The following is an 11,232-nucleotide window of genomic DNA, read 5'->3' on the forward strand; positions in this document are numbered from 1 at the left end:
AGAAGATCTTCACTTAGCCTGGAAAAAGAGTCTGTTGCTCTATAAAAAAGCCCTCCGTAAAACTAGGACATCTTTCTACTCATCACTAATTGAAGAAAATAAGAACAACCCCAGGTTTCTTTTCAGCACTGTAGCCAGGCTGACAAAGAGTCAGAGCTCTATTGAGCTGAGTATTCCATTAACTTTAACTAGTAATGACTTCATGACTTTCTTTGCAAACAAAATTTTAACTATTAGAGAAAAAATTACTCATAACCATCCCAAAGACGTATCGTTATCTTTGGCTGCTTTCAGTGATGCCGGTATTTGGTTAGACTCTTTCTCTCCGATTGTTCTGTCTGAGTTATTTTCATTAGTTACTTCATCCAAACCATCAACATGTTTATTAGACCCCATTCCTACCAGGCTGCTCAAGGAAGCCCTACCATTATTTAATGCTTCGATCTTAAATATGATCAATCTATCTTTGTTAGTTGGTTATGTACCACAGGCTTTTAAGGTGGCAGTAATTAAACCATTACTTAAAAAGCCATCACATGACCCAGCTATCTTAGCTAATTATAGGCCAATCTCCAACCTTCCTTTTCTCTCAAAAATTCTTGAAAGGGTAGTTGTAAAACAGCTAACTGATCATCTGCAGAGGAATGGTCTATTTGAAGAGTTTCAGTCAGGTTTTTAGAATTCATCATAGTACAGAAACAGCATTAGTGAAGGTTACAAATGATCTTCTTATGGCCTCGGACAGTGGACTCATCTCTGTGCTTGTTCTGTTAGACCTCAGTGCTGCTTTTGATACTGTTGACCATAAAATTTTATTACAGAGATTAGAGCATGCCATAGGTATTAAAGGCACTGCGCTGCGGTGGTTTGAATCATATTTGTCTAATAGATTACAATTTGTTCATGTAAATGGGGAATCTTCTTCACAGACTAAAGTTAATTATGGAGTTCCACAAGGTTCTGTGCTAGGACCAATTTTATTCACTTTATATATGCTTCCCTTAGGCAGTATTATTAGACGGTATTGCTTAAATTTTCATTGTTACGCAGATGATACCCAGCTTTATCTATCCATGAAGCCAGAGGACACACACCAATTAGCTAAACTGCAGGATTGTCTTACAGACATAAAGACATGGATGACCTCTAATTTCCTGCTTTTAAACTCAGATAAAACTGAAGTTATTGTACTTGGCCCCACAAATCTTAGAAACATGGTGTCTAACCAGATCCTTACTCTGGATGGCATTACCCTGACCTCTAGTAATACTGTGAGAAATCTTGGAGTCATTTTTGATCAGGATATGTCATTCAAAGCGCATATTAAACAAATATGTAGGACTGCTTTTTTGCATTTACGCAATATCTCTAAAATCAGAAAGGTCTTGTCTCAGAGTGATGCTGAAAAACTAATTCATGCATTTATTTCCTCTAGGCTGGACTATTGTAATTCATTATTATCAGGTTGTCCTAAAAGTTCCCTAAAAAGCCTTCAGTTAATTCAAAATGCTGCAGCTAGAGTACTGACGGGGACTAGAAGGAGAGAGCATATCTCACCCATATTGGCCTCTCTTCATTGGCTTCCTGTTAATTCTAGAATAGAATTTAAAATTCTTCTTACTTATAAGGTTTTGAATAATCAGGTCCCATCTTATCTTAGGGACCTCGTAGTACCATATCACCCCAATAGAGCGCTTCGCTCTCAGACTGCAGGCTTACTTGTAGTTCCTAGGGTTTGTAAGAGTAGAATGGGAGGCAGAGCCTTCAGCTTTCAGGCTCCTCTCCTGTGGAACCAGCTCCCAATTCAGATCAGGGAGACAGACACCCTCTCTACTTTTAAGATTAGGCTTAAAACTTTCCTTTTTGCTAAAGCTTATAGTTAGGGCTGGATCAGGTGACCCTGAACCATCCCTTAGTTATGCTGCTATAGACGTAGACTGCTGGGGGGTTCCCATGATGCACTGTTTCTTTCTCTTTTTGCTCTGTATGCACCACTCTGCATTTAATCATTAGTGATCGATCTCTGCTCCCCTCCACAGCATGTCTTTTTCCTGGTTCTCTCCCTCAGCCCCAACCAGTCCCAGCAGAAGACTGCCCCTCCCTGAGCCTGGTTCTGCTGGAGGTTTCTTCCTGTTAAAAGGGAGTTTTTCCTTCCCACTGTAGCCAAGTGCTTGCTCACAGGGGGTTGTTTTGACCGTTGGGGTTTTACATAATTATTGTATGGCCTTGCCTTACAATATAAAGCGCCTTGGGGCAACTGTTTGTTGTGATTTGGCGCTATATAAAAAAAATTGATTGATTGATTGATTGATTAAGCTACGCCATTTTCACTCTAGACCTCTAGACCTATGCTTGAGGCTATGTAAATGATCATTGAACCAAGGAGAGTGTGTTTTGGGTGGATGTTTAAATTTGTCATTAAAGAGACAATTTTTAAGCCCAGATTGAAGGTTTGATTCTTGCCAAAAATGAAAAAAAAAAAAACATTTTATGAGAAAGAAGATTGTAATGTCAAAAATATTGTATTTGTGAAATGACAGGTGAGGACAGGTGACAGGTGAGGTAGCGAGCCATCCTGCCATCATTTGGGCGGTCAATTTTCGAAAAAGATTGCCAAAAAAATAGCGGGCGGCTTTGCTTAAAGCCGTCTAAAATTAGGACTGGGTCCGATCGCTGGAGCCGTCTGTGTGTTTGTGTGAGTTGGATGGCTGCGAGGAGCGGGGGTGGGTATGAGCTGCTTCAGTACGTGCGTTAGCACAGAGTGAAAAACAACACGTTAAGAAAAGAAACAAAACTGTGGCGCTGCCTTTATTTCTCCCTGGACTGTTCTGACGGTACGTCCTGTTCACACTGTGTGCGTGTCGGTGACAGTTATACTGAAATTATGAGATGAAATAAATGGTCAAAATTCCTTAAAAAATGAGAATATATGAATGAACATTATAAAAATCACACACGTGTTTTTAAGAAAACTGCAGTGTTCAGAAGCAGAAATCACATAAAACAGGTGGGAACTCTGGATTAATGTAGTTTTATTTTAAAGCACAAATCGTGACTGAGGAGGAGAAAAAAAGATTAAATGAACTCTAGTCAGAATAAAAATACAAGCTGCTGATTTTTATTTTTCAAAGTTATTAGGCTGCAGCTCTGCATTTCATTTATTTCAAAGTAAGTTACCTCTTATTTTCAAAACTCATGAGAGTCAAATCAGTCTGCATTGTTCAGTTTTTCCTGCACGTTTGTGTATTTTTTTGTCCTTCATTATAAGAGTTTGGTGTTTGCTTTTGCTCTACAAAGTTTTAAAAACAGTAAAATATTAACACTTTTATAGCAGTGTAATTACAGAAATGCAACAGAAACAACCACAAATCAGAAAAACTTGGGACTGTATGTAAAATGAAGATAAAAATAAAAATGTTGCACTATTCCAAGTTTCTCCACACCTTCTTCACACCTACAGAAACCGAAAATTCTTCCAGAGTTGTGTCTTGGTGGCTTCCCTCACTTGTCTTCTTCCAACATGGACATTTAGTTTTTGAGAACTGCCTACCTGACACAGATTTACCATAAAGTACCACACTGTTTGTATTTCTGAATGATTGATATAAATGAAGTCTAAGAAATATTCAGTCACTTGGAAATGTTCATGTATTCATCCTCTGACATTTCTCAAGAAAACTGGCTGTAAAAATGTTCAATTAATTCTTACATTTAGAATAAACTGCCCTGTCCCAACCTTTTTTTTTCCTTGGAAAATGCTGCAGGCCTTAAATGTAGGAATGGATATATATATTAACAAAAAATAAATAAAAATAAAGCTGACCACACAAAACATGAAATATGTTGGTTTCATACACTCTGCAGTTACAGAAATAGAAGTCAAAGTAAATGTCAGGATAATTACATGTCCCCACCACCACATTTTTCATATCCTCCAAAGTTTTCTGATGTAGGATTGTAAAAAAAAAAAATATATATATATATATATAATTGAAGCTGTGTTACCTTTATGGCTCCTTTGACAGTAAAGGTTGCAGACCCCTAATCCAGACTGACTCCAAATATTTTTTTTTATTTTTTTAGTGGTCTTTGATATTTTGGAAGTGTGGAAATCCGCTTTGTCTTTAAAACTGTACATGTACTCGGGGGTACTTAAGGCACTATTTTTTTTTTTTTTTTCCAAAAATTTAATGGAGGAGGCCCCCTGGACCCTCCTCCCCCCGTGAGTTGGGTATGCGCAACACTGGTTGGTGCCTAAAATTTTGGACACCCTGATTTTTTGGGGGGGGGGCACCCAAAAGTTCATTTTCTGCCTAAAACTATGGCCTGAAGTGATAGTTAGGAATGTGAGCAATAGTTCAGATCAGTGACATGTGGCTTTCTCATTTGTAGGCTGGAGACGGCTGGGGCTCAGAGACAGCCGGAGACTGGGGAAATGAGGAGAGCTGGGAGTCAGTGGATGGAAGTCAGGGTGAGTCTGTGTTTGTGGACGTATGCCAGTGCCAGCATATGAAATACACATAGTGTCTATTCTTGTCTGCCATCTGAAAAAAAAAATTATGAAGTGATTAAATATCTTCAATTACATAATTATAATTTTTTGCTCACCAGACAGGTTTTTAAGATTTTAAGGTCTTATGCCATGGATCTCCTAGGGGTGGTGGCCAAGTGGTTAATGCACTTGGTTTCAGTGCGGAAGGTTCCTGGTTCGAATCCCACCCCTACCACATTTCTCCATGCAATGTGGAGTTGCGTCAGGAAGGGCATCCGGCATAAAATTTGTGCCAATTCAACATGCAGATCCACCTTGGATTTGCTGTGGCGACCCTGAGTACAAAACAAGGGAGCAGCCGAAGGGACTTACTATGCCATGGATCTCCTGTTCATCGTCACCGTGTGTAAACATCTCCGAAACCACTGGACCAATGAAGCTGAAACTTAATGTTAATGGTCCTACCCATGAGGACACCAAAGTTTGTTCAAGGCGTTCTGATCTGATTTTAAATATAGCGCCATGGCTGCCGTCTTGAAAATCTCATATATCGCCATTTGTCAGCCATTTATGCAGCAACTGAGCTGACATTGGCTACATGTTTAAAGTGCCTTAATGACCTTGCAGAACAGAAAATGCCTGAGTCCAGATGGCTTACCTGCTGAATTTTTAAAAACATTTGCTGATCGACAGTCCCCTCTGCTGTTCATTATGTTTAACAAATCTTTGGGGTGTGGTATTTTCCCTCCTACATTATGCCAGGCCACTATTTCTCTTTTCTTAATGGATCTGTTCCACAGAGCACCGTTCCTTCCTGTTTAATTCAGAATAGCGAATCAGGACATGTTTGGAAGCATCACAGTAATTTCTTCATTCATCAGTGTTACGGCCATCATCAGCACCAGTTTGGGTCAAATTTTCAAATTGTTTAAAAATTTAATCCTGCTTCATAAAATCACCGCTAGTGCTGGACATTATAGACGATGCCAGTCATCCTCTGCACACCGTCATCAGCAGCCAGAGGAGCCTCTTCAGCCACAGTAGTAGACAGTAAACCAGTATTAATCAGTATGTCTGGTATTTACATTGTGGATTTATATTTATATTTGCAAACATTTTCTTTTTACTTTCACTTTTGATACTCTTTGTGCTTCTTACCCTGTGTGCTGCTATACAATGCTGCTGGAACCTCAGTTTGCCTGAGGGAGTTTTCCAAAGGGATCATTTAAGTCTGTCTAATCTAATCTAATGGGTAGCAACCAACAAATCCAAAAATATGTCCAATGGGTTTTGTGAAATTTTGACTGTTATGTCACCCCTGGACTGTGACCACGCCCACTTTTCTAGTTGTCACTTTAAACATCATCTTCTCCAATACCATTGTATCAATGCAGCTGAAATTTGGTGTCCTTACCCACAACAGCACCAAAGTTTATTTGAGGTGTTCCAATCTGATTTCAAATATGGCCACCGTGGTAGCCATCTTGAAAATTGCATATATGGCCATTTGTCAGCCATTTATGCAGCATTTAAGCTGAAATTTGCAATATGGGTAGCAATTGGCAAGCCCAAAAATGAAATCTGATGGTTTTTGCAAATTTTTACCTCACCTGGACCAAAGGTCCTGTGGGCTTACGTCATGGGTCAGCTGTCTGTCGGCTGTGTAAACATCTCTGAAACTGCTGAGCTAGTGAAGCTGAAACTTTGCATCAATGTTCCATCCGATAAGGACACCAAAGTTAATGCATTCCAATCTGATGTCAGACATGGCTGCCATGGTGGCCATATTGAAAATGCCACCGAGAGCATTTTAGGTCAGCAGTTTAAAGATATTGGGCAGCACAGTCTTGTTTGAGGGCGGTCGCTAAAGGGGTAAAATATGACGTAATTTCTCTACTTCCGGGGATGTAAACACGGCACTTTCTCTGAGATTTTGAGCAAATTACACACAAATAAAGTGGAAATACAAAGAAAAAGTGACAATGTGGTGGGAAAGTGGACATGTGTTGCAGTTTGTTTATGACCCGGAGCTCAAACGTTTCAATGCGGTTTTGCAGGCAAGAGAACGTAGTTGACAGAACAAATCATTTCAGAAGGTATAGTGAGAAAAATAAGTATTTGAACACCCTGCGATTTTGCAAGTTCTCCCACTTAGAAATCATGGAGAGGTCTGAAATTTTCATCTTAGGTGCATGTCCACTGTGAGAGACATAATGTAAAAAAAAAAAAAAAATCCGAAAATCACAATGTATGATTTTTTTTAAATAATTTATTTGTATGTTACTGCTGCAAATAAGTATTGGACCCCCTACCATCCAGCAAGAATTCTGGCTCACACAGACCTGTTAATTTTTCTTTAAGAAGCCCTCTTATTCTGCACTCTTTGCCTGTATTAATTGCACCTGTTTGAACTTGTTACCTGTATAAAAGACACCGGTTCACACACTCAATCAATCACACTCCAACCTGTCCAGCATAGCCAAGACCAAAGAGCTGTCTAAGGACAGCAGGGACAAAACTGTAGACCTGCACAATGCTGGAATGGACTACAGGACAACAGGCAAGCAGCTTGGTAGAAGACAATAACTGTTATGATTATTTATTAGAAAGTGGAAGAAACACAAGATGACTGTCAGTCTTCCTCGTTCTGGGATTCCATGCAAGATCTCACTTTGTGGGGTAAGGGTGATTCTGAGAAAGCTCCGAACTACACAGGAGGACCTGGTCAATGACCTGAAGAGAGGTGGGACCACAGTCTCAAAGATTACATTAGTAACACATGATGCTGTCATGGTTTAAAATCCTGCAGGGCAGCAAGGTCCTCCTGCTCAAGCCAGCACATGTCCAGGGCCGTTTGAAGTTCAAAAGTGACCATCTGGATGATCCAGAGGAGGCATGGGAGAAGGTCATGTGATCAGATGAGACCAGAATAGAGCTTTTTGGAATCAACTCCACTTACCATGTTTAGAGGATGAGAACAACCCCAAGAAAACCATCCCAGCCATGAAGCATGGGGGTGGAAACATCATACTCTGGGGGTGCTTTTCTACAAAGGAGACAGGGCGACTGCACCGTATTGAATGGAGGATGGATGGGGTCATGTATTGTGAGATTTTGGCAAACAACCTCCTTCCCTCAGTAAGAGCATTGAAGATGGGTCATGGCTGGGTCTTCCAGCATGACAATGACCCCAAACACACAGCCAGGGCAACTAAGGAGGGGCTCCGTAAGAAGCATTTCAAGGTCCTGGAGTGGCCTGGCCAGTCTCCAGACCTGAACTCAATAGAAAATCTTTGGAGGGAGCTGAAACTCCAAACCTGAAAGATCTAGAGTGTGTGCAAACCTGTTGAAAAACTACAGGAAACATTTGACCTCTGTAACTGCAAACAAAGGCTACTGTACAAACAAAGGCTACTGTACCAAATATTAACATTGATTTTCACATGATGTTCAAATACTTATTTGCAGCAGTAACATACAAATAAATTATTAAAAAATCATACATTGTGATTTCCGGATTTTTTTTTTTTTTTTTTTTTGATTATGTCTCTCACAGTGGACATGCACCTAAGATGAAAATTTCAGACCCCTCCATGATTTCTAAGTGGGAGAACTTGCAAAACCGTAGGGTGTTCAAATACTTATTTTCCTCACTGTAAATATACTAATAAATAAATTAATGTAATAAAGTAGAATAACCCCTGCAAATTTCAAATCACAGGTAATTTTTTGGAAAATCTGTGGTGGGCGGGACAACCAATTTGAACGCAAGAGCCAGGCATAAATTTGCAGACCCGCCCGGTGCCGCCCACCGTAGCTAGAACCCTGGGTATGCTTATGTATTTTGGGTCAAGGATAAAGGCTGCGAAAACGGAAAGTTGATAGGACTAATATTTTTGGATAAATTTGCAATAATAGCTAACAACAGTGAACAGTTGGGGTGGGTGCTTAACCATCTTCAAAAAAAAGGGGGTGGGGTTATGCACTACCCTGGTCCCTCAGACACGTTAATATGATATACTGAACCAAATGGTCCCTGATACAGCCACGGACCAGCAAACCAGTGTTAAAGTTAAACCTGGTTATTTATCAGGAGATAGATGATTTGTCAATGTCTATAAAACACAACAAAACTTTGTTTGTAGCATCACTCCAAATGGCAGCGTTTAGTAATTAAAATGCATAAATAAAATCATAAAGGTTATTAAACTGTAAGAACAGTCAAATAATGTTAAAGAAGCCATGCGTCCCACGTATGCTCAGTTATTCCTGGTATGCTTTGAATGTTGTTGCATTCCTCTTTATTGCCAGCACCTCACTGAAATTTATTTAATGTATTTATTTTTCATTCGGTCACCTGGCTGAAAAACCAAAATGACCTAATTCCATCATGAGGTGCCAGTCGTCCATCATCCACATTTCACATCAAGTGCTTCTCTCTCAATTCCTGATGGGTTCTTATTCTGTTTTATTTTATAGATCTAAGGATGGAGTGTAGAAGCCTTCACAGATTTGCCAAATTTGAATTATTTAGGCACTTACAAGCTAATTATGAGCTTGGCTATTTGTTACACAAACATGAAAAAAAAAAGATTTAAACTGTGAGTGTGACACATGCACAAACACATAGATTTAAAGACTAGACTTATAACTGTTCAATCTGATTCATATGAAGTATAGTTGGAATTGTGTCAGATTGCAGTTTGTGCCAGTTGTAGAAAACAGTGCCACCTAGTGTTAACTCTGTGTGCCTGATGAGTTACAATTAATTAAACATTGAAAGTGCACCTTCTATCTCTGTTCTTCATGAACATGAGGGTAAATTCTTGAATGCTGCTTGCTAGATGTCCTACTGAACCAATGGTTCTCTCTTGTTTTGTTTTTTTGGTGTGTGTGTGGGGGGGGGGGTTCTCTGAAGACAAACACAGTGTGTCATGTTATTCTCCAGGTCTCAGTAAGGCGGAGCTGTCCAAGAAGAAGCGGGAGGAGAGGAGGAAGGAGCTGGAGGCAAAACGAGCAGAACGCAAAGCCGCCAAAGGTCCTCTCAAACTGGGTGCACGTAAGCTGGACTGAAGCGGAAAGACTCACAAGGGTAGGATTGAGTGGGAATGATGCAGACTACAGTGACTGCATTGTGGATGAAGGGTTGACATTCCAAGAATGAAAGGATCAGAGAACGACGTGAGCAGTGACGCGGACACTGAACCTGCCTGTAGGACCTGGAATGGCTGCTTGCTGGTTGAGCAGAGGAAAATATTGTGTGTCCACTCAGTCACACTCATTCTCTGGAAGCTCTAAAAACTGATAGACGGGTGAATGAGCCACAATCCTGGACTATGTTAATGTGGGTGCAAAAATACAGAAAAAGAAATGGTGGAAACGGCCTGGAGACAACAGTCTTGTAGCCACGGCCCAAATCAGTTACACAGTATCGCCCTGTTTTGTTTTTTTAATATATACAGTTGTAAATGTACATAAATACTGCATCTTGTCCTAAAATTACATTAAGAAATGACATGTTTTATAGAAAAATATCTCAATCAATCTTGTGTATTATACTATTTTTCTGCACACACACACACACTTGGTAGTGTTGAATGTTGTAGCTCAGCTGTAAGTAAGTTGCAGAGTTTACACTGCTGAAGTCAGTTCATGCATGTACTTGTTTGTGTGGCCTTCTGCCAACAAATGTCAAGTATTTTACTTTGCACATGGTATCACAAACTGTATATTCCCGTACTGATGCAGCCACACAGCTGACACATCTGTTGTCAGGTGTGTAAATTGCTCACGAGCTGTTGGGTCACACAGTTATTTACTTTGAGCTGCTGCTCAATATGTTAAATGAGATATAGGGTTTCTCTCTTATGTGTTATCCTACTGGTTGTGTTGCATTTCAGGACAGTTATGTCTGGAGGATGTTCAACAAAAGGAGAACTGAAGTTTCTTCTTTTATTTGTGCCTTTATTAGATTTTACTTCCCAAATCAAAGGTGAACAGAGGTTAAAATGGACCAGAACTGCCAAAAATCTGATTTTTGTATTTCTATCACATTTTTAATCATGACCCAGTGTTGCCTGTCTGTTGGGTATGTTGTTTCAGGTCGTTATGAAATGCTGTATGACTCATCTTGCAGAATGAACAGCCACTGGAGTTAATTTAATGTCAAACTCAAAGGTGTACAGGGAATGAAGCTTCATTTAGAAAGGGTAGATGCTTTTGTTTACAGAGAATCTAGTTCATGATGCATGTGAGCAGCACAAAAAATAAAAACCTAAATGGATAAACTGTCCATTGATTATGTCCTGTGAGATCACATCTCAAAATCAGATCAATAAAGACAGTGATGCTTCACAGCAAGAAGGTTGTTGGATCACTTCATCATCCTTTCTGTGTGGAGTTTGCATGTTTACGTGGGTTTCCGCCGGGTGCTCAAGCTTCCTCCCACTTCCAAAGACTTTTTATGTGGCCCTGTTGCAGACTAGTGGCCTGTCCAGGGTGTATCCTGCCTCATGCCCAGTGAGCGCCTGGATAGACTCCAGCTCCCCCGGGGATACAGTGAGGAAAATAAGTACAGTAGTGTTCAGAATAATAGTAGTGCTATGTGACTAAAAAGATTAATCCAGGTTTTGAGTATATTTCTTACTGTTACATGGGAAACAAGGTACCAGTAGATTCTCACAAATCCAACAAGACCAAGCATTCATGATATTCACACTCTTAAGGCTATGAAATTGGGC

At 40.0% G+C, this 11,232-nt stretch overlaps 1 protein-coding gene across 1 annotated transcript in view; it reads left to right on the forward strand.

The window, feature by feature from the left end:
• The window catches only part of scyl1 (SCY1-like, kinase-like 1), a 45,075-nt gene extending 34,516 nt beyond the window's left edge, over positions 1 to 10,559 (forward strand). The window contains 2 exon segments of the mRNA XM_034181879.1: positions 4,393 to 4,471; positions 9,441 to 10,559. Of these exon segments, the coding sequence (XP_034037770.1) occupies positions 4,393 to 4,471; positions 9,441 to 9,565 (204 nt within the window). The 3' untranslated portion in view covers positions 9,566 to 10,559.
• The last annotated feature ends 673 nt before the right edge of the window (positions 10,560 to 11,232 follow it).

The sequence above is a fragment of the Thalassophryne amazonica genome, chromosome 11 (assembly GCF_902500255.1).
Source record: "Thalassophryne amazonica chromosome 11, fThaAma1.1, whole genome shotgun sequence".
Lineage (NCBI taxonomy): Eukaryota > Metazoa > Chordata > Actinopteri > Batrachoidiformes > Batrachoididae > Thalassophryne > Thalassophryne amazonica.